Genomic DNA, 24753 nt, shown 5'->3' with positions numbered 1-24753 from the left:
TTCATACTCTTCTGTGTCAGTGAAGGCTACGGGTCTTGTGTCATTCAGATCATCATCTACCTTTGTAGATAAGGTAGTGACCTGATCCGAAAGTTCGGCTACTTTCTCCGATAGTGTACTTATTTCCTCCATGTGTCTTTCTGAACCAATTTTCAGGGTAACTACTGTGTCCTTTAAATTTTCCTGAGTTTTTGCAAGTTGCGTAACCGAATCGGTAGATGCAACTGAGTCAATTTTAGCTTGCAAGGTCTCATGATTTTCATGAACAATAGTTTGCAGTTCTTTTATGGCTGCTTCGTGATTCTGTAATGGATTTTCATGACGCGAAAAAATAGGTTGGAAATGCTCACAAATTTGTGTTTTTACGTCATTACAGACCTTTTGACATTTCGATTCGATGTTATGTAACTCAGTGGTTAAATCTTCACGTGTTTGTTCAAGTGTGGTGTCTAACTTTTGAAGATTTTGTTCCATTTGTTGCATTAATTGTAATAACAATGCATTAGTGTCTGGAATCTGTTCCTCTACGCTTTTCGGCAGTGCATTTGCACCAGCAACATTCACATTTTGACAAGCAGAAAATGTGTCTTGACTTATTTGAGAAAACGGTGAGGACCCAAAACCCAAGTCTACAGTATTTGCAATATTGTGTTCTGTCATTTCGGATTCCTGAGGCGAGCTGTTGCCGACCGATCGATCGATAATGCTTCCCTGTTCACTACCTGTTTGACTGTCTACACCATTATTTGCCGCCCGCTCCATTTCCCTATGCACAATTACCAAATTACTACTTCGAATGTCTGTTAATTCACTACCCAGTGGTGCTGATAAGCTACGCTCGTCGTCACTATTATTTCTCAGTTTACTTTGTAGCCGAGTGTTACGTTTTTCACACGCCATTATTGTCACAATATTTCACACGACAACACAGAAAAACACAATTTGAATAGCAAAAATAGGAGAACACATTAACATAGCACTGAAAATAATATCTAGTTAATTGCAGCTGCGAAATACTTGGTGCAAATCTACATGCATGCCACAACTGTTTTACTGTACAACAATGAAAGACTGCAACTACAAAGGAGATTCTCTCTACAATTACGCGCTAACAATAAACAAAATCTACGCTAATTACACAAACTACAAGAAAAAATCAGAAGATTCCAGTGAGGTATCCTAGGCTAAGGGTTGACATATGAAACGTCCCCTTAGAACAATTTATACACGACTGTGCTTAACCTGACACACAATATTATTTAGCGCAACGCAATCTGACTATCAAAGATCCCTGCAAAAGAATGGCCCTGAGTAACATTAAACTATACCTTTCACAAATAACTTACCTCACAAAAATCTTCATTACTCGAACTACTGCAATACAGCGAGCGCCACTATTGCCAGCTAAATAAAAGATTCAAACTACAAAAGGCACTAACTACTGATAGGGATAGTTAGCAAATGAAAGATTTTAATAGAGAACAAACAATGTATTTACCTTAATATCATCACAAGTCATAATATATGTAATTTCAAAACTCCGCCATCTCTCTCCTCACATCCACCACTGCTGGCGGCTCACCTCTAACTGCGCAACGCTACGCGCTGTTCACATCCAGCTGCCGCTGCCTAACACTACAATGGCAGACAATAATGCAAACTAGCCACAGACTGCACACAGCACAGCCAGTGATTTTCATACAGAGCGCTACGTAACGTTGCCAATAAGAAAACATAAACAGCCTACTTACATAAAGAAAACATAAACAGCCTACTTACATAAAGAAAACATAAACAGCCTACTTACAAACGAACTGTTGCAAATCGGTTACTTCAAGGATAACCCCGGGCCAGATGCATTCATTCCACTCACCCCAAACCACCGCCACTTGCGACTTCATTTGTGGCAAGCGAGGCACGTTGGGGGGCATGGTGGAGATCTGTCACAGTCTCTGACGAACACTAGTTCTGCCACCACGCCAGTGATGCACATGTTGGTTAGGAGGCCGGCCGAGGGTCTGGGGCCAACCTGTCTCTGTACTAGACACACTAGACCTACATCTGGAGATGTAGTCAGGGGTGCGATTCGGTATGACAACACGAGCGTTCTCCTGGTTACCCTACGCACGCTGACTACAAATGTGTAGGTCATTCTGGTGATTCGGCGCGGTGTTTTCCAACAAGTAAACGCCGGCCCACACACCACTGTTGTAATTCAACATAGTCTACTGAGTGTCGACATGTTGTCTTGACCTGCCCGATCACCAGATCTGTCTCCAATCGAACACATATGAGACATCATCGAACTATAACTCCAGTCATTCACAACCAGCAGTAACAGTCACCACATTTACTGACCAAGTGCAACAGACGTGGAACTCCATCCCACAAATTGACATCCGGCACCTGTACAACACAATTCATGTACATTTGCATGATTGCATTCAACATGCTGGTGGTTACACCCTTTATTAATGTACCAGCATTTCACATTTGCAATGGCGTATCTCGCATTTACATTGAACTGTAGTCTTGGAATGTTAATCACTTGAATATGTTAGCTAGACACCTAAATTTCATAACGCTGCATGAATTATTTTTTGATTTTGGGTGCTGCGATTTTTGGAAAAAAAGTGTACAGCACAAATTACAGGACGCTTTACTCACATGTAGATGAAAAAATTATACTACATGAACATGTGTCTGGAAATACTTTGTTTCCATGTTATAACTCATTTTCTCCAACCCATTAATCATGGGAAACACACATCAATAGAACGCACCAGCATAAGACATGCAACTCTTTCTCACAGGAGATGTTCAATATGCCCTCCGTGGGAATTGATACATGCATCAAACCGCCTTCGTGGTGAATCTCGGATGCGATGATGCATCCTCAGAGTATCGCGTATGGTTTCGCAGACTTCCATAATAGGGGCACGCAGACTTTGAACACCTTCTACTGTTGTTCCATAATCAAGGGCTTTCAAATGCCCCCACAAATAAAAGCTCAAGGCGTTTGGGGCTGGAGAGCGTGGAGGTCAGGCCACTGGTCCATCTCTACCTATCCATGTGTCACCCAATCTGTTATTTAGAAGCCAACGAACATTAAAACTAAAATGAGGAGGTGCTCCATCCTGTTTGAAGTACATGTTTTATCACACGGCTAAAGGCACGTCTGCTAATAGATCTGGTCGAACATTCTCTACAAAATTATGATAACTTTGTCCGTTGAGCCTGGGTGGAAGAAATTGAGGCCCTACCAATTACCAGTAATACCGGCCCAGACACTGACATGAAATCTTTGTTGATGGCTTGCTTCAGCAAGTGCGTGAGGATTGACGTCTACCTACACATGACGGTTGTGAAAATTCACATTCTGGGCTCGGTGATGCGACACCTAATCTGTGAACAACACCGTTGCACAAAAATTTGGGTTATTTCCAAGAATGACTGCCTATCGAAGTCGCTGGGTCCAAACGATACATATCGAACATGCGTTCGTAAATCGTTCATGCGATTCTGGTGGTGGGCGTTATGAGTATGTTTACGGTGGTCACTACAGCAACGAGACAGGAAGAGCGCTACAAAAATACTTGTAATTGCAAAGGAGACGACTTACCTTCCTCGTCGTCGGTGTTGTCGTCGTGTTAAAGTCCATTATGGTGGTCTGGAAGGATAGTTTGGAAGAGTTCAAAATGGTTCAAATGGCTCTGAGCACTATGGGACTTAACTACTGAGGTCATCAGTCCCCTAGAACTTAGAACTACTTAAACCTAACTAACCTAAGGACATCACACACATCCATGCCCGAGGCAGGATTCGAACCTGCGACCGTAGCGGTCACGCGGTTCCAAACTGACGCGCTTAGAACCGCACGGCCACACCGGCCGGCTTGGAAGAGTCTAACCACGTATTATTCCTGATACTGGTTCGTTTTCCGCACTGTCCGCAATCAAATTGTAACGGTGTTTTAATATCGAAACTCTTCTTACGAAGTTTTACGCACTTCGCACCACCACAGTCTAAACAGTCCATTCCTTTCCTCGTCCGGTAGTACTCCCTATTTGTGACAAAAAGTCAAACAATTTTCTACGCTGGATAAACATGGAATTAGATTTTTCCATGTGAGAGAATCAGCCGAAGAAACGTCATCAATGTCTTCAAATGTTTTCTGTGGGGCACCTTCGTCGTTGAATCTCTCGTAGTACGAATGCTGAGCGCGAGCGCGACTGCCGTCAGCTAAACCATACATCAAATGGGCATCTGCCGTCTCTGCATTTGTGTACGCCGCCACTGCACGAGCGAAGTCTAAAAAAAATGGTTCAAATGGCTCTGAGCGCTATGGGACTTAACGTCTATGGTCATCAGTCCCCTAGAACTTAGAACTACTTAAACCTAACTAACCTAAGGACGTCACACAACACCCAGTCACCATGAGGCAGAGAAAATCCCTGACCCCGCCGGGAATCGAACCCGGGAACCCGGGCGTGGGGAGCGAGAACGCTACCGCACGACCACGAGCTGCGGACACGAGCGAAGTCTGTGATTAACTCTGCGTAGTAACGAGTATGCTTGTAAGGGTCGTGGTGATTGCTGGAACATTTGATGTTACCCGTAAACAAGCAATGATGTACATCCCATGGCAACAGGGACATGTAAGACAAAACACTGGCGGTGCACAACTCAACCAGACGCCACCAAGAGTGCATGTTCGCCATGGTTGTAACGCTATCTGCTTGTGTGTTTTCGATGATAAATGAGTTGAAGAAATTGAGCTGTAACGTGGAAACCAGGTGTTTCCGAACCCTCGTTCACATAACATAATTTCTTCGTCTACGTGTGAGGAATGTGTCCTGGAGGGCGTCCATAATTAAAGTTCCACTGTCAAAACGCTGTAGAAAGAGGACCATTGCTCAGAACGACGTCAAATTTGAACTGCATATTTTTGACGCAGGGAGAAATGCCACAGAAGAAGAAAAAAATAAAGAAAATTTTTCGTGGCCCATATTCTTCAATTCTACGTATTTACATGTCCTCGGAGATGGAAATGGGCTTCGTCTGTACAAAGAATGTTGTATACCATTCATTCTCTACTTGCATGCGACCGAGAAATTCCAGGGCTGGCAGGTTGTAAGGTGCCAGGACATGGGCACTTACACGTTAGCTTACCAACATTAGTATTAATAATAAAAGGACTGGCAAGGGCATCAGATCATGACCCTATTGAATTATGATAAATATGAGGCACTTTCGAGCAGTACTCCATGCATGTCTGCAGGATTGAGCCACTAACTTAAAGCGTTGGTGAAAAGCGTCGGAAGTTGAGAATTGGGGAATGTAAAGTGTGCAGATGGCCGTAGCTCGCCGGGCCGCCGTGGGCGGCAGGTAGCGGTCACCGGAAACTCGGGACAATACGGCGCTTTTGGGGGTAGCCCGGCAGGGAATTTCGTTTGCCTAGAGGCATTATAAACTACTCGATCATTGGGTGGATATCAGTGGAGGGATTTCGGCGATGATAGAGCGTTCGACATTGGCCGAAACTGAGTATTCTTCCGCCGCGTTTTCGTACGCGTGGGAGACGAGACAATTGTGAAGGAACTTCGCCTCCAGTCATCGAGTGGTACGGACTTCGAGACGGCGTCTTAGCCATCGTCTTCGAAGGGAGATATACGGTCCGTATGGCAGCATTGCACCAACGCGTGTTCCGTGCAGATTTCTTCGGTTAGAGCTCTTTGTTTGCTCAGAAGCGAGATTTTCACCAACGCCCAACCACTTCCAACAACTTACCTAATATTCTCGATCTAGAAGTTATCCTTGCGAGATGCTGAGTATTTATCAACGCAGCTGCCGGTAATAGGGGCGCGTAATTGCAAATTGTTAATGTGCCGTTCTCAGGAGTGTGTGGGTGGACAAAGAAATTCACATTTTTTTTTAATTTTGTCAGTTGTGGGGAATATCAAATTAAAATGCCAATATTACGATCGAATTATCAACTTCATTGTAGCTAGCATTTACCCTGTCCCAGTAAGCTTTACAGGTACTCTAGTCACTGCACAGCTTGCCCAAACGGGAAGGAAAGAAGGTTTGCAGTATTCTATGTCAGCGACGGACTGATAAGCTTACAAGGTCAGCAGGAAGAAACTCTTGAACGTGGGTGATTTTGTTTGAATAACAATGCACTAGGTTTCGTAGGATTTTATGCACCGTTCTCGCAGGCATGTCAAACGTTCTGGCAATTCCCCGTGCAGTGCATATTTGCACACCACCGCTCTACCCTTCCCGCAAAGCTGTGGCCGCACCTTTGACAGATGTCAAGATGTCGGATCAACTGATTTCCTCCCTTTGCCACATTAGTCTTCAAAAGAACCTGTCTTTTCGAATTTCGAATTAATTTCCTCCAAACCCTTAGCAGACATCAAACCAAGAATCTATTTTCATACATTTGAGTGACCCAGTTCTTCTGCAGGACTGCTGGCGCACAGCCACTGTCCTTCACAGAGACTGTCATGTTGTGCGTCTCGGACGCAAACTGAGGACACCAGTGTGTCGCACGTCTGGTGGTGTGCATATTCTGAAGCTACTACTCGTATTTTCGTGAGGTTTTCTGTGTCCCATGACGTTCCCTCCTTGTGTCAATAATATGCTGTTGAAAACTGAATTATTTTCTAAGCAATCTACATCTACATTTACATGGATACTCCGCAAATCACATTTAAGTGCCTGGCAGAGGGTTCATCGAACCGCCTTCACAATTCTCTATTATTCCAATCTCGTATAGCGCTCGGAAAGAATGGACACCCATATCTTTCCGTACGAGCTCTGATTTCCCTTATTTTATCGTGGCGATCGTTTCTCCCTATGTAGGTCGGCGCCAACAAAATATTTTCGCATTCGGAGGAGAAAGTTGGTGACTGGAATTTCGTGAGAAGATTCCGTGGCAACGAAAAACGCCTTTCTTTTAATGATTTCCAGCCCAAATCCTTTATCATTCCTGTGACACTCTCTCCCATATTTCGCGATAATACAAAAAGTGCTGCCTTTCTTTGAACTTTTTCGACGTGCTTCGTCAGTCCTATCTGGTAAGGACCCCACACCGCGCAGCAGTATTCTAAAAGAGGACGGACAAGAGTAGTATAGGCAGTCTCCTTAGTAGGTCTGTTACATTTTCTAAGTGTCCTGCCAATAAAACGCAGTCTTTGGTTAGCCTTCCCCACAACATTTTCTATGTATTCTTTCCAGCTTAAGTTGTTCGTAATTGTAATACCTACTTATTTAGTTGAATTTACGGCTTTTAGATTAGATTGATTTATCGTGTAACTGAAGTTTAACGAGTTCCTTTTAGCACTCATGTGGATGACCTCACTCTTTCTACAGCCTTTGGAACTGGACACCCTATGTGTATACGGAACTTTAATCATGGAAACATTACTTCCTGAAGCGTTTCGTTACCCATTGTTTCCCGGCCCCCCCACGCAGTTCGTGCCTGACTCAGGCTGAGTCGGAAATTTTACTATTATTCCTCAGTGGACTTGGAGTAACGGACAGTTTTCGTTAGTCACTTGTCAATTTTACCGCATCTTTGTGTCACCTCAGCAGTTTCCGTATTCCTCCAGTTCTTTACTATATGCGGAGCAAGTCTTTAGTGACACAGAATACGGAACATCTTCTGTCACTCGCCAAGTTTTCTTTCCACGCATGTAAATCGTGTCCGACTCGGCGAAGTCGGCAGAACTTGTAATCCTGCAATTCCTTCTCTGCACATTCTACGGTTTCTACCGTGCGACAGATCACCACTCTTTGTTTGCCACAACGTTAAACGGAATCGGAAATAAGTTCCGTATGCTACCTTTTGTATTGTATGTTAACCGGAGGCCTAGAAACGACGGAGAGGCTCCGTCCCCGCCGCAGCCGCAGTGGTCCACAACCCCACGACGTCTACCGCAGTCCGCATCATCCCTCCGCCGCCCCACACCGAACCACTCTTTCGGGGTTATTGTGCGCTTCGGCTCCCGGTGGACCCCCCACCCCCACCCCCTCACGACAGAAGAGTGTAACCCCCATGTTTGCGTGGTGTACGCGTACTTGGAGAACTTGTTTTCACAGCAATCGCAGACATTATGTAGCTGAGGCGGAATAAGGGGAACCATCCCGCATTCGCCGAGGCAGATGGAAAACCGCCTAAAAACCATCCACAGACTGGCCAGCTCACCGGAACTCGACACAAGTCCGCCGGGCGGATTCGTGCTGGGGCCCAGGCGCTCCTTCCCACTCCGGAAAGCCGAGCTCAAGACCGCTCGGCTAACCGGGTATGCTACCTTACTACCTTACTCGCGGGCGAGTCGAAGCCCACGAGAAGAACAGGCCGTGGTGCATATGTCATAGCACGTGACGTTGGAGGTCTCACGATTCCCAAGAGCTGTGTCCTGCGGGGAGCGAGTAACTATTTCCGACAAATTTAGTAATTACTGACTGTCCGTTTAAATGCTTGCTAAGCTCTCGATAGCGAAGACATTTAGTGGGTACGTTTTCAATTACGTATTGATTTACTGTGAGCCCATCACGGAGCCGATCGTACGCGAAATGTGGCAGACAAGAATGCTAGTGTGAAATCTCAAGTTCGTTGCAGGACCTGTATATCTCATTGGCCCCGCAAGCGGGTCCTGTGACGTTATTTTCCAACTCGTCACCTCCGTGTGCTCGTCGCATCACACTTATCATCTGTTGTCGGGTACAAGGGGACTCGACTCGCCCAGAAAAGACAGCGAGTGCACGAGTTCGCATGTACAAGCGCTGCCGCACGGCATTCCCGCTACGTACGCAACCGTTCCGAAAGATATTGCCGCTATCAAACTGTAAATCACTATTCATTTATTTCACACAATCATGATTTCGTCTTTATAGCCATTCTCAGGCGCAAGTTGGAACGCCACAAAATGTGCGACCATCCTAAATGATAAAAGCAAGTTGTATACCAATGTATCGACTGATCGATTACCTGTGCGTGTCGTTCTGTTTATATATATATAAAACTTTTTCGAAGACTGCTGTAAATTAATTTTAATAATATGTATTCAGAAACTATCTAACAATTACACTGGTACAGCCGAGCGGTTCTAGGCGCTTCAGTCTGGAGCCGCGCGACCGCTACGGTCGCAGGTTCGAATCCTGTCTCTGGCATGGATGTGTTGATGTCCTTAGGTTAGTTAGGTTTAAGTAGTTCTCAGTTCCAGGGAACTGATGACCTCAGATGTTAACTCCCGTAGTGCTCAGAACCATTTGAACCATTTTGAACACTGATATATACTCACTTTCGAGGCGTTGCCGTGTCTGTAACGACAATACCATAAAGCGTGACATGAGGATGAAGTGCAATCTGTAAATGGTCATTAATAATTAAAATAGATCACAGAAATTAATCATAAGCTATACAACTCGCTCTTACCCCCTAAACACAAGCAGCAAAGATCAAATGAGTACAGAAAAATCGTGCTTTTATGTCGGAACGATATAACAGTGACGATGCTCTGTGGCCAGTGTTTGTTTCAAGCAACACTTACGTTTTCTCGTGGTGGATGTGCAATAAACACGATTGCAACAATTTTGGTTGCGTTGGACGAAATTCGTACGTTTTTCGTATGAAAGGTGGAGAACAGCGTGGAACGGACATAACTCCTCTTCAGATCAGAGCTGATACATGACCAACTGTACTTGCTCCAACGGCGGGGTAAAGAGGTATGCTTCTGCTGGGTGCCTGGTCATGTCGGCATATGGGGCAATGAACAGGCTGATCGGGCTGCCAAGGAGGCCTGCAGAGAGCAGGATGTGGTCCAGTGTCCTATCCCCTTGCAGTCAGTCATCGCTGCACTCCACAGGAAGTGCATGGAGTTGTGGGAAGACGAATGGCTGGCGGTGACGGCCAATAAACTGCGGTAGGTAAAGTCGACCACTCGGCCGTGGCGTTCCTCCTGCCGGCTGCTCAAGCGGGAAGAGGTGGCGCTCACACGTCTTCGGATCGGGCACTGTCCTCTGACACATAGCTATTTATTACGGCGGGAGAATCCTCCGTTTTGTGATGCTTGTGGTGTGCACATCTCTGTCCGGCACATTTTAACAGACTGCGTTTTATACCGTGATGCAAGGGCAGAAGCACAAGTTGATGGGGATCTGCCCTGTGTTTTAGCTAACGATGAGACGTGTGTGTCTAGGGTTTTTAAGTTTTGTGATGTGTCTGGACTCTGGCCTAAGCTTTTAGGCTGGCGGTTTTAGTGTATTGCAGAGTGGCTGACTCCTCCCTTTTTTCCTTGCGGTCAGCCAGCCACTTCCATCTGCTCGATTGTTTTAGCTCCCTCTACCTTTTTCTTCCTGTGTTGTCCATGTTTTACTGCTGACGCCCTGCTTCATCCCACGCTTCGGTGTGGGTGAGCACATATTTTTCCATGATTGTTCCCTGTGTTTTATGTTCCGTTTGATGTAAATGTTCTGAGTTTTTTTCTTGACACCCGTCTCACTATGATACTGAACGGGCGCTGAAGACCTTGTTGTCGTGCGCCCACAAAACCCTTCTACTACTACTACTACTTCAGATCAGACACATTTGCAATTGTGTACTTTGCATCAATTAATTTTCGTCTTACACCCTTCTCAATGTCACAAAACACAGCTTCGTTGAAGGCCATCTGATCCCGACAATCGGTTATGTCGCCTTCCCAACGCCATATCACAGCAGCAATATCGTGACTCACCTTGCGTACCAACATTAAGTCGCGATTAGCCGTACACTCCTGCATGCTTCAGTAGGAGACAATGAGTGTACGAGTATCAAGCGATAGCAGCGCCACAGTAGTCAGGCTCGTATGGCTCGCGGAACTACAGTGGGATCGAAGGAGGCCAGATAGCCCTGATGTAACGGTGGCGCCTTGATTTGTGAAGTACGCAACCCGACACATTACGTGCGTACTCGCTCCGTTTCTGATCCCCACGGATCATCACACACGTTTTCCCAGTCGCCGTGTTTTCTTTCTCCGCATGTAATTAGTCTCGGACGGAGCGGACAGTGCAATTGCAGAAGCAACGAAAAAAGTACGCCAAATTTAAAAGAACCCAAAATCCCCAAGATCGGCGAAGTTGTACGCGAACTCGAAATTTAGCGCCAACTTCATTGTGAGATGCTTTTAATAGTTTCCACAACGAGACTCTGTCTCGAAATCTGGCAGAAAACCCAAAGAGACTCTGATCGTGTGTAAAGTAAACCATTGCCAAGACGTAGTCAATACCTTGACTGTGCGATAACAATGGTTATGTTATTAATGACAGCGCCACTAAAGCACAGTTACTAAAAACGGTTTTCCGAAATTCCTTCTCAAAAGAAGGCGAAGTAAATATTCCAGAATTTGAACAACTGGCAACATGAGTAACTTAGAAGTAGAAGTGTAGCGAAGCAGTTTAATACACTTAAGAAAGGCAAGACTTCCGGTCCAGATTGTCTACTATTCAGGTTCCTTTCAGAGTTTACTGATTCAATAGCTGCTTACTGAGCAATCATGTACAACCTCTCTCTCGTAGAAGGATCGGTACACAGAAACTGGAAAGTTTCACAAGTCACGCCAATACCCAAGAATGGAAATAGAAGAAATCCGCGAATTACAGCCCCATATCACCGACGTTGATTTGACGTAGGACTTTGGAACATATACTGTGCTCGAACATTATGAATCACGTCGAAGGAAACTATTTATTGACAAATAGCCAATATCATTTTTGTGAAACATAACTAGCTATTTATCGTCACGAAGTAACGAGTGCTATCGACAGGGGGCGTCACATTGACATCCATGTTTTTACATTTCCAGAAGGCTTTTGACATCGTTTCTCACAAGCGACTTCAAATTGAACTGCATGCCTATGGAGTCTCAGTTACGTGACTGGATTCGTGGTTTCCTGTCAGAAAGTTCGCAGTTCGTAATAATTGACGGAAAGCTATCGAGTAAACCAGAAGTACTGTCTGGCGCTCCCCAAGGAAGTGTAACAGGGCCTCTGTTGTTCCTGATCTACGTAAACGATTTAGGAGACAATCTTTGATTGTTTGCAGATGATGCTGTCTTTTACCGTCATTTAATGTCGTCAGATGATCAAACCAAATTGCAAAATGATTTAGACAAGATATCTGCATGCTGCAAAAAGTGGTAATGAACTCTAAATTATGAAAAGTGTGAAGTAATAAATATGATCACTAAAAAGAATCTGCTAAATTTTAGCGAATCGATAAATCACACGATTCTAAAGACTACAAACTCAACTAAGTACTTAGGGATTGCAATTACCAATAACTTAAACTGGAACAATCACATAGATAATATTGTGGGGAAACCAAACGAAAAACTGCAATTTATTGGCAGAACAATTACAAAATGTAACAGGTTTACTAAAGAGACTGCTTACCCTTCGTTTGCCCACCCTGCTCTGGATTGCCGCTGAGCGATGTCGGATCCGCATCAGATAGGACTGACGGAGGACATCTACGAATTTCAAAGAAGAGCAGCTCGTTTTGTATTATCGCGTAATAGAGAGTATCGCGGATAAGATACACGAATTGGCGTGGCACTCATTGAAACAATGGCGTTTATTGCTGAGGCAGGAACTTCTCATGAGACTTCAGTAACCAGCTTTTTCCTCAGAGTGTGAAAACTGAATGGTGAATTGCAGTGCAATCATGTAGATGTAGATCAGCTGACTTTCGCCTGTCTACGTACACACCTGACCGTTCTTGTTACTATCCCCTTGTGACTTAGTATGTCACCTCAGTCTCCGCGCAATGTAAGTGAATATAAAATCGCTCGTAATCAGGTACTTGTGATAACATGAAATAGCATCAAATTTTTGTCAAGGTGGCGAACAAGGAAGCAAAAACATCATTAAAAGCAATGCTTAACAGGGTTGCAGCAACCACTATTATCCCAATAGCTAAAAAAAAAGAGTAAAGAGGGAACAGGGGAAAACATTGTTACAAGTACTTCCCGAGGCTTCACTGCTTCGGACAGATATGGAACCGTGATAAGAAAATTTTATTTCTGGGTAATATCGCCACACATACTTTTTTGGAACTAACTCGTAGTTTCCACATGACACATATTCTTTGTTGTACGTTGCTAATGTCGTAGAAAGCTACATCATCTTCATGTTCTACTCCTTGTTTGTTTTCTGTTAGTTCGCGGTCGATGTAGTTTTGCTTGAATGCATAGCTGTCCATGGTGTGTCGTGACCGAAGTCGTGGGAGGGATGGGAGGAATTGAGAGAGTGTCGCAGAGAAGTGTCGTTTAATTGTGTTTGTACATCCACTGGCTAAATTACCGCACATTTACACTAATTGACGAATATGAAGATATGGTGTATGTTAACGACTTCCGCAATGGAAATCTGTACCGTCTGTGCTTTCGGAGACGTCGAATTCCTGATTTGCAGAGTGTTTCCCAAAGATTTCAGCATACTGAGTGAAACAGGTACTATTCCAAGTTCACAATTTTCTTCTGAACTATAGATTAGCAACGCGTGCTGAAACAGGAACACACTGTTGAAACAGCGCACCATAGTCCTGCTACCAGAGTATGTCGACTTTCTGCACGTATTAATGTCTCACGTACAAGTGCACGACTGTCTTAAAAACACGCGTTTTCTAATAAATACTTTGTAAAACGCATATACAGTTGTAAAAATTGACTGTATTGAATAATTCAGAAAATAAATAGCAATGTGCAGAATGAGAAAAAAAGGACTTTACAAGTTTTAATGATATAGAAATTTATTGAGATAACTTACAGAATCGGTAGATGTGTTATTTTGAAGAAAAAATATCAAGATTCACATAAGAGTTCATGTGACTACTGTTCGTTGTGCGGCAAATATCCCACCTGTAATCAAATTCTCCTCACTCTTGTTGTAGCAGATCGGTCGCAACTTGTACAATGGAAACGTAGATTCAGGTTTGCTGAATTGTTTCGAAAGGGAGGAACATGGTCTTCCATGAAACCTCAGAGAAAGAAATCCAGTGATATCAAATCTGGAGGGCGAGAGGGCCATGCGGTTGGTCACTTACCGTCAATCTACCGAGCTGTGAAACCATTATCGAGGGAAACTGAAATTTCGGTTAGGCAATGAGGTGGTGCACCGTCTTGTTGGTAGTAAACAATCCCATCTCGGTCATCTTCATCGATCGGTGGAATTAAAAACTTTTCTCGATGGAGAAGAGAGGACCATACACTTCCAGTTCGCTAAGGTGACAAGAGAAATTAAGTTCGGGGTTGTCACGTATAGGTTGCAGTATGTATGTGCATTTTCACTATCCCATATTCTGCAGTTGAGTGTGTTACCACGTCACTGATATGAAATGCTGACTCATTGCTAATGATTATTGTGTTCAAGGCTGTCTCGTAGTCCTCTATCCGATATAACATTTATGCAGACAATTTCCCATGGGCAACGTTATCTGCATCAATAATGTGCTGTATCATTGCGAATCTGTATGGTTTCAAGTGTAAGCGTCTATAGAGTACTCGCAAAATAGTCTTTTGTGGAAAGTCAGTCTCGCGAGACGCAGGTCCCGCTGACTTTTGTTGACTGCGAGTATAGCTCTCCTTAGTCTGTTCAACACGCGGGAGACCTGGTTATTTATCATATCGCAGTGAACAACCTGTCTCTACAAACTTTCTGAGCCAAAAGTAAATTGCAAGGCCTGTTTGGAGGTTGTTTAGCATATTCGCTGCAAAATTCACACAGCGAGCACGCTCTGCACCAGTGAAAGTCGTCATTTTTATTTGCACTACGCTGGCGCTCCTAGTGACGGAATGGGGTACTGATGCGATACATGAATCAAACTTGAGGTTGTTTGCTACAAAATCTAAAAAAATTTCTGTATCATTCCAAATTTGTAAAGTTATTTTTTATTCACCCTGGTCAAATGTGTTCTATCTCAGAAGCAACTCGGAGTAGGGCACATATCCATATGAAATTTTTTGCTTCAGATGATTGCTCCTGTCATATATTTGAATACTGACCAGTTCTCTTGGGGCGCCTTGTATTTGTCCAATTATTGATCGTACTGCCATAACCTGTTAACAGGATCGTTTGTAGCTTACAAGTTATCTGAAGCACACGTTTGTGTGTAGGCTTCAGTAGTCAACCTGCACCTCCACTATCTCACCGGTGTCGTTCGGGCACCATTTTCTATGCCCCTGCAGCCCCGTCTGCACGTATACGAGCCAAGATTTGTGCGCACTCTGCCCTTATGGACCTGACAGCATTCAGGGCGCTACTTGGTGTCGGACGCTACCCCACTGTCACAGCCCAGTAGATACCGCTAAGTACAAATTCAAATTTTCTGCCAAACGGGTCACCTTGCAGTAAGCGTTGTTCCGTCTAAAATTTTACGCCGTCTAACATCGTTAGATAACATTTGTGGGCACGAGTTCCTGAAATAAATGTGCTCCTCATTACAATCCTCTAGAACAACTCAAAGATTCTTGCTACACTTTTGTTACACTGTGTAGACGATAGTTGGCTACAAAAACTGTGGATCACCATAACTTGTATTTGCAGCTACAGTGCCCTACTTTTGATTAGACTTCTGTCTCAGCTTACTTCTTACGGTTTCGTTGTTTTCGCCACCAGAGGCGCTGCTGTTCGAGATGCTGCCTCGCTCCGTGGCGGAGCAGCTTCGCAGGGGCCACAAGGTGGAGGCGGAAAGCTTCGACTGCGTCACCATCTACTTCAGCGACATCGTCGGCTTCACCGCCATGTCCGCCGAGAGCACGCCGCTACAGGTACCACCTACCTGCCTACAATATGGACGGATTAGCCTCTGTCCCGAAATCTTAGCTGTAGACGTATGCTTTATTGGACACCCACATTCAGCTGACAAGGGCACCATACGGTAACTCGATTTTTGTAATTTTTATATTAATGGTACGTGAAGTTCAGAACTCAAATATTAACCCCCAAAAATCGCTGAAAGTCTAAAAAATTTTCGACTGTTTTAATATGCAAAAGCTGTGGTTTCATGCCTGCGGGGTAGGGGTTTTAAGTTCGGTTCCCAGCTGATGCAAAATTTTAAACAAAGCTACCTTTCGTTCTATCAATTCCGTGAAGTTTAAAATGCATACACATGGCGAAAAATCAATGGCGCTTGAGACTGGTAATAGGTTCGAGTCTCGTTTCGGTCATAATGTTCTTTTTTTCGTTCAGTTCTAATATGGTTTTTTTTTTTTTGACCTTTGAGTGTGTACTCAATTTAGCCATCGGCAACACATAGTGACAATGTACACATAATTGAATAAACAAATACAGAAGTGCATATTTACAAGAATAAAAAGCTTTACTGTTACAGTTTTGTACATAATGTTTTAAAAATTGAATTGAATTGGAAAATAATTAAAAGTGTCTTGGCTTAGAGGGAGGAGGAGGAGATTAGTGTTTAACGTCCCATCGACAACGAGGTCATTAGAGACGGAGCGCAAGCTCGGGTGAGGGAAGGATGGGGAAGGAAATCGGCCGTGCCCTTTCAAAGGAACCATCCCGGCATTTGCCTGAAGCGATTTAGGGAGATCACGGAAAACCTAAATCAGGATGGCCGGAGACGGGATTGAACCGTCGTCCTCCCGAATGCGAGTCCAGTGTGCTAACCACTGCGCCACCTCGCTCGGTCTCTTGGCTTACAATTCACACCAATTCTGAAATATCTTCATCAGCAAAACATATTTATAATTTATGTCATTAAATACGAAATACATCAAGTATATGGTGACAGGTACCTAAAAGCTAATTTTATGAAAAATGTACGTCCTCTTATCTGTAATTACATATCGTACAGGAAAAGCCTTCGTTTCAAATGTACATTCGTAACTACAGATTTTTATAAAAGACTGTTTAAATTAAAGAAACATTACGAATTAAATACTTTTTCATCCTTGTCCCCTCCCCCTTGTGTTTTTTACGCTTCATGGAAATGTTCGTGGAAAACGCACCTTTGTTTAAAATATTATCTGTGCTGGGAATCGAATTTGTGTAAAAAAAAAATGGTTCAAATGGCTCTGAGCACTATGGGACTTAACTTCTGAGGTCATCAGTCCCCTAGAACTTAGAACTACTTAAACCTAACTAACCTAATGACAGCACACACATCCATGAGTGAGGCAGGATTCGAACCTGCGACCTTAGCGGTCGCGCGGTTCCCGACTGTAGCGCCTAGAACCGCTCGGCCACCCCGGCCGGCGAACCTGTGTCACAAACAGGGTAGGCGAACATTCTACAACACAGCCACATGACATTACATGGGAAATTAACCAATCTTCAGCATATTAAAGACGGTCGAAAAGCTTCAAAGTCGATTTCCTCGAGAATTTTTGGGGGTTACATAGGACTAATTTTGATGATAGATACTTGTCCTGAAATTCACATACTATTAATACAAAAAAGTACAAAAACTCGATTGCCATGAGACCCTCTTGCGAAACGTAATGCTCTTACCAAATAGAAATTGCACCGAATACAGACACCATTTCGGATGGTAGAAAAATCGTAAATATTTCGTTCATCCGCAATAAAGAGAGATACTCAATTTTGTTTCGACATCTGTTTTAGTAATTAGCTAGTTCACCGGTTGCAATTCGATCGCATCGTGTAAATTACGTACGAAAGTGAAATATTGCGATCTACAGAGTACTTCCGTGACGATGCTCCAAACTCTCACGGATAGTGAAGAATGGCAAATTTTATACAAGGGAAATGCTGGTCTGGAAACAACTAAGTGACCATGACCACGAGAAAACTTCAAATTCGCCAAATTCTTCGAACTATGAGAAAAATCCAAGTAGACATTTTTTGTCTAATTGATAACACTTTCGCTATTTTGACTGCTTTCATATTTTCTTTTGGACTTTCGTGCATTTTCGACTCGATAGCTATTTTCAAGCAATTCTTTACTATCCTACAAGAATTAGGTTGCCTCTCAAGAAAATAACGTTCTTCACAACTTCTGTAGCATGCATCGTGACTCAGTTCCTTAGGATAATAACGATAATCAACTGCATTGACTAAACAAGAGTTTAAAAGTAAGAGTAATTTATTAACACGAAATGTGGATAAGTGCAAAATCCACAAACACTACAAGGACTGAAATAAAACCTAATTCACAAATACTGAAAACCACTTGAACGTACATTCACTGTTAAGAACGAGGAACTTAAAACTTAAATAAACTTCCTGAACAAAAAAAATCTAATAACAACAAGTCAGCAAGAAATCAGATTTATCAACTATCATCCATTTGATACAGTAGAATTCAGCATATTTAAGCCAAAGCCAGGAAAAAAAGCTGCGAATAATGTATCTTTATTTGGAAAAGGTTTCGTTGTAAACAAAAACATATTAAATTCAGTAATAGAATTTAAATTCATTAATGAAAGATTTTTGAAATTAACATTTAAATCATCGAAGTTGACACTGTTTTAAATATATGTGCGCCAATAAATGAAAAGAGCAGAACAAAGAAAGAGCATTCTGAACTAAATGTGAAAAACATCTTAGACAATAGTCCATTGACAAATATAGCAATACTACTTTGAGACTTTAATGCATAAACTGGCAAAAAACGTCATCACAGAGCAATAGCAAGGAACTGCCTTACACCTAAAACAACGGAGGCCGACAGTGAGAGACTCAAGTCTCCACATATGGAGACTTGTGGTGAAAAATACCTCTATCGTGATGCAATAAGTACATAGTCTGCAATGGAGGTACTCAGTGTAAAAGTAGCCAAGATTGGCGTTTTGGATTCAGACCACTAAAATTCGAGCATTAATTACGGAGTCGGCCAGTACTTGGAGAAAAGAATAAAAAACAACATGAAGAGTCTGACACAAGCAAATTAAAGGAAGAAAATTTCAAAATGATTTTGGAAAGAAGGATATGTAGTTCTTGGGAAAAATTTCGAAAAGACGTTATTCAGACTGCGGAATGAACTATTTCTGTTAAAAAGAAATGGAAACATACATGATGGAATAATGATTGCGATGAGTTAATTACAACAAGAAATCTGGAATATTTTGATTGCAAATAAAAATAGTAAGAACACTGGAATGTTTATAGAAGCCGTGCCTCAAAAGGTCTCAAAAAGTCAGAGTACAATACATAAAAAATCAACTGACGTCAGTTAAGTTATATTTTATGTAGAACAACACAAGGGACTTTTGTAACGTGCTACAAAGTAGTTTAAGTACACACCACAAACTGTGCAGTTTATAGAGCCAAACACTTGGAAGACTGCATAAAATAACGCAGAGAACTGAAGAGCACTTGCGTACTACTTAAAAGAACTACATATGAAGTACGTAACTGTGATCCAACAAAACGCAACTGCACTCAGACTCAGTATCAGCAACGAAAGAAGTCAGAGGAATCACAAAATAACTTAAAAATAACAGATGATCGGGAAACGACATCACAGTTGCTGGATTGTCGAAACACTCTAGTGAAAACATTATCATTTATGATGTCTGGACAATTAACACTTTGCTATCAGAATTGGCCTTGGCATAATATACCAACTAAATAAGAAAAAGAAATGACATCATAATAATTTAAGAGGAATCTGCCTCTTGCCAGACATTTCTGAAGAGAGCTGAACGAGACGAACGTTGTAGAAATTAGGAAAATATTAAACTTGAAATATGTGATAACTTTTGTAGATTCGGAAAAGGCCTATGACACAATCGATAGAAATGCACTAATCAGCGTTACAAAGGAACTGAGACTCAATTATAAAATAACAGAAATAATTTAAGAAACTTTAACGAACAAATCATCGAAAGTAAAACATTCGAAAGAACTGTTAAAAACTTTTGAAATAAAGTCAGGTGTAACACAAGGAGATCGTTTGTTACCTCTAGTTTTCAACGGTGGATTAGAGAGGGTAACTAGAGAGTGCAAGATATCCATCATTACTAAGGACATTCTACTAGAAATACAACGAAATAAAATCACGATATATTTTCTGTCTTTTACAGACGACAGGCGTTAGTAACTGACTCACTAGATAGGTCAACGAACAAATCACAGAATTATAGAAACAAGAAGTCAAAGTAGGACTAAACGAATCATTTGAAAATGCATATTTCATGGGAAGTATTAGTGCTACCCCAAACATTTTGGAATTCATAACAACAAAATGTATGAAACAAATTATTTTAAATATCTAGGAGAACGTATAATGAGCCATACAAAAAAACAGCTATAGAAAATAGAGGATATGAAATGGAAAGGGTATTCCATATCAGACGTATAACGAAGAATATTTGTCTCAGAACATAAAGCTGAGACGCTATCGACCAGTGGTAGGGCTTGAAATACTGTATGCAGGCGAAACTCTTAAAATAACGAGATTTGGGTATCTTGAAAAACTAGAAAAAGTTCAAAGAAGAATTCTAAGGGAAAATTTGGGACCTAAACGTAATAATAATGCAGAATGCGAATTAGGAGTGCAAAGAAAAATTAGGAGATCAAAGAAAATTAAATATAAAGAAGCAAAGCCAAAGATGATTTTTCATACCGGTCCTGCCCCCCCCACCCCACCCCCAGTCAAAAAAGGCGTTATTTGAATTAATAAATACGGAGGAAAAGACCTTGATTAATGTACACAGAGAAGAAAAACGAAATTAGTTGGACACCTAATTCGACATACCAGCTTCATACAAAACGTCTTAGGAGCTAAATTCTGGAAAAAAACAAAAGGCAATCCTATTGTACGCGTATCACGAAGTTTATCAGTGGTGTAAACTGCAGCAACTACAATCAGATGGTAAAGGTGGCGACGGACAGAGAAGGATGGATATGTCAACAAGAAGTTTTTCTGTTGTGTCTGATGAATATGCCAACTCACATATTGTTCATTTCTAGTCTAGTAAAGACTGATTCAGTTGACTGTTATTTAAAAAGGAGAAATATGTGACTTAAAATTTTCAGCGTACATATGTCTGTTGTGGCAATTTTAAAATCATGTAGTTATATTTTTAATGTTTTTAGTAAACTATATATATTTTCTTAATGTTGTCGAATGGAAAGCAGTAATGCAGCGCTACCTGTACTATCGCCGCCTTTACAGACGATGGAGTGACATAACAATATAGGAAGAATCTGTCCTCCGTCAACCCTGAAATATTTGCATCATTATTGTGAAAACACCCTTCTAATGTATTTGCCCAACTGAGCCATTCTCCTCCTCTAATGACGTCATATTAATCTCTACAGCTCTTTCTTCTATCCACGACATGGGTACATCGACATAATTTCTCGTCTAATTTCGAAGTATCAACAATAATTTCTATTTCAAAGAACCTGTCACTTTCGCGTTAGAATGGAACACAATGACATGCTGAGTATATACTACTGATGAAGACTGCTACTGTTCCCTAGACTCTAATGATAGAGAACTGTTAGCTAACGTACGCAAATCTTTCGCATTAGAAAAACAGTAGTGTAAACCTGGCCCACTTCTCTTCTTTGAAGTACTGAAAGTTCTTAAGATAGTGTGCTTCTGAAAATATTGGACCTGGTTACGATATTAATGACTATCTGTCCTGAAACCACTGTATGCCAAACACTATTAACTAATCTCTCCTAATTGTTTGATTTTGGTATTTTCAGTAAAAATAGTTTTATTACATACTTGATATTAATTAGTTATAGTTTGAATGCACTTCTCCTACTGCCATTCTCACACTGTTCATTTGTGAATCCACTCTTTAATAAGTCACAAACTGACGTACATTGTATGTGTGATAAATTACAGTTTCTGAAATCGCTATTCTGATCGTCGTTAAACTTTGATTCGCGTTATTAACACACAGAGCAACGAAGTACGATTTTCCAAACGCGTGTTTCACTTCCAAACATCGTAATTCCACCTTAATTAATCTGACTTTGCTGAAAATTATATCAATTCGGTAATTCGACCCTAATCTTCAACTTAACACATTTCTATAATCAATACTGATACTCTCTGTGGGTTACGCAGTTCCTGCTAAGTTGCCTATCTCCACACAAGTCCTCTTTCACAGACACCAAAACACTCTAGCTCGCCCGTATGCGCTACACTAACGACATAACATACGAACTCGTAGAGGTGCGAAAGTGACGCTTAGTATCAAGTTACCACAATTTTTGCACGTGATACAATAAGTGATATGTAACTATGTAGTCTTATGTTATAACAGAGAGTATGTATGCAGAATCAGTTTGAGTATTGATGGAACTCAATGCACAGTAAAAGCAATATGAACTCTCTCTGTGTGTCTATGCACCCATTGTGCTACTCCCACTTCCATAACAAATAACTCATTTAGATGCAGAACATTACACTTCTATTCATGAGTATGAATGCCCATGCGTATAACTTCCCCAAAAAACCATCAAATACAGATTTTCCATTGTAGTTTCAGTTACGGGCAAATCGTATGCGTTTGACATTTGACTGTGCAGTGATTCACCTTCTATTCAATTAAAGGAGAGGAAGACAAGCTGACGTTCAACGTTGTTACGAAAAATCTCGAAAAGTTATTGAGAGATTTACTTTAGATTTTAGACGACACTCTAGTATACTTTGACATGATCATAGGCTACATTTTCCTTTACATATATGGTACATAAATGAACTTATAATACATAATGGGGACCCGTCATTAGCAAAAAATCTCAAAATGTTCTTGAGCAATTTACTTCACATTTTTACACAACACTCTAATAAGCTTTCAGACGGATGTAGGCTACAATTATTTTCAATAAATGTATATATAATACATAAAAGGGATACGTTATTAGTAAATATCCCGAAATGTTCTTGACCGAAACTTTCGGATGGATATAGGCTACATCATTACTTAAATACGTATGGTAAATAAATACGTGTGTAATATGTAAAGAGGAAACGTTGTTAGCTAAAATTTTAAGCAGTTCTTCACCAATTTACATAAAATTATACATAACTTCTAGACCAGTTTAAACACTACAATTTATTACTTATGGGGTAAGCGCTTTGACGTGTGCAATACATAACAAGGAATTTCTGCGTACATCAATCGCTATTTATTATAATGCTTTACTGTGGACCATAGCACGAGCAACAGAAAGAACTAAGTACAGATTTTCTGCTAAAAACGTCTGCGAAAGAGAAAATGTGCTGTGAAATTGCGCAGTTTCGTTTTCTTTCTCGCAGTCAGTTTTAAGTTACCTGTCAGCCATTATGGCATTTAAAACAAAGTAGTTTTTTTTCACACGTTTTCCATTATGACGGCTCGCGCGTGAGTAGCTCCACTTTAATTTTTATCACCCAGTATATGATTTTAGACGTAAAGAGCTACACAATAGCGTTCTGTTTTGCGTTATACGTTGCAGTCAGTTTTAAGAGGGAAGATGAATGTTATATTTATGGCTCATAGACTTAGGATTAGAATGGGCGTACTGTTGTGGAATATGAATCTGAAACTTTGCAGTCGTACCGGTTCACAGATTAATGTTATTAAAAATACAGTCTTTGAGCCTAGTATTCTCACAGATCCAGTAGCTGCAGTGGTCTCTCCTGCATCCCGTGTGTTAATGATCCCAACCAATTTATCCATTCATTTAAAGTTACTTCCTTTCCCAGTCAAGCAGATTTGTAATAACAATAAATAAGGCTCGAGGTAAGAGAGAATGGGGAAGAGGTCATGGACGGAGAGGGGGAGTGGGAGAAAATGGACAAAGAGGGGCAATGAAAAGATGGGCAGAGAGAGGGGTGAGGGTGGGGGGGGGGAGGAAATGGACAGTAAGGGGGCATAGGGAAATGAGATTGGCAGAGGGAGTGAGGAAGAGATGGACAGAAAGAGGAGGGAGAAAGATTAGGACATACACTGGTAATCTAAGACATTATGAGCATTGCCCACCGCGAAGTTGGATACCGCCTGGCAACATTGCGGGCACGTAACGGGTTATGGAAAGTATGTAAACGCAGCAGAGACGGATGAGGAATCACCCCAAAGAAGGGATGGGCTGCAAATAGGGAAATCGACTGATATACGCGACTTTGTCACAGGACAGACTATTATTACGCAAAGCCTGTGAACGAGTGTCTCGAAAACAGCGAAGCTAATAGAATGTTCACGTGCTACTGTCGCGAGCTTCTACGAGAAGCGGTAGGAGGACAGTGAAATTACAACTAGGCGCTAAATGGCTGGACGTCCACGACTCTTCATAGAACGTGGCGTTGCCGGCCGGTGTGGCCGTGCGGTTCTAGGCGCTTCAGTCTGGAACCGCGTGACCGCTACGGTCGCAGGTTCGAATCCTGCCTCGGCCATGGATGTATGTGATGTCCTTAGGTTAATTAGGTTTAAGTAGTTCTAAGTTCTAGGGGACTGATGACCACAGATATTAAGTCTCATAGTGCTCAGAGCCATTTGAACCATTTAGAACGTGGCTTTCGGAGGCTTCTCTGCTCAGTAGAGTAGGACAGATTTATGTATTCACCTGGTAACCCAACAACACCATCAGTTACTACTGCAGTGGGCATGGGACCATCGGAATTCGACCGACGATCAATGGAAACGTATCGGCTCTTCGGCTGAATTACATTTTTGCTATATTAAGTCAATGGTCGACTCCAGAAACGCCTTCATCTTTGTGAACGGCGGCTCGAAACGAGCAGCGCGCCTTGGACCCAGGTTGGTGAGAGCAGTA

General features: G+C 42.0%; 1 protein-coding gene across 1 annotated transcript in view; it reads left to right on the top strand.

Annotated features, from left to right (window-relative positions):
- Window positions 1-24753, top strand: part of LOC126162937 (guanylate cyclase 32E) — a 935168-nt gene that overhangs the window by 815620 nt on the left and 94795 nt on the right. Inside the window, exon 19 of the mRNA XM_049919769.1 lies at window positions 15664-15815. Coding sequence (XP_049775726.1) covers window positions 15664-15815 — 152 coding nt within the window. The remainder of the gene's footprint in view (window positions 1-15663; window positions 15816-24753) is intronic.

This window comes from Schistocerca cancellata, chromosome 1, assembly GCF_023864275.1.
Source record: "Schistocerca cancellata isolate TAMUIC-IGC-003103 chromosome 1, iqSchCanc2.1, whole genome shotgun sequence".
Lineage (NCBI taxonomy): Eukaryota > Metazoa > Arthropoda > Insecta > Orthoptera > Acrididae > Schistocerca > Schistocerca cancellata.
Note: the sequence above shows the minus strand (reverse complement) of the source record. Positions and strands in the feature narration are given on the sequence as shown.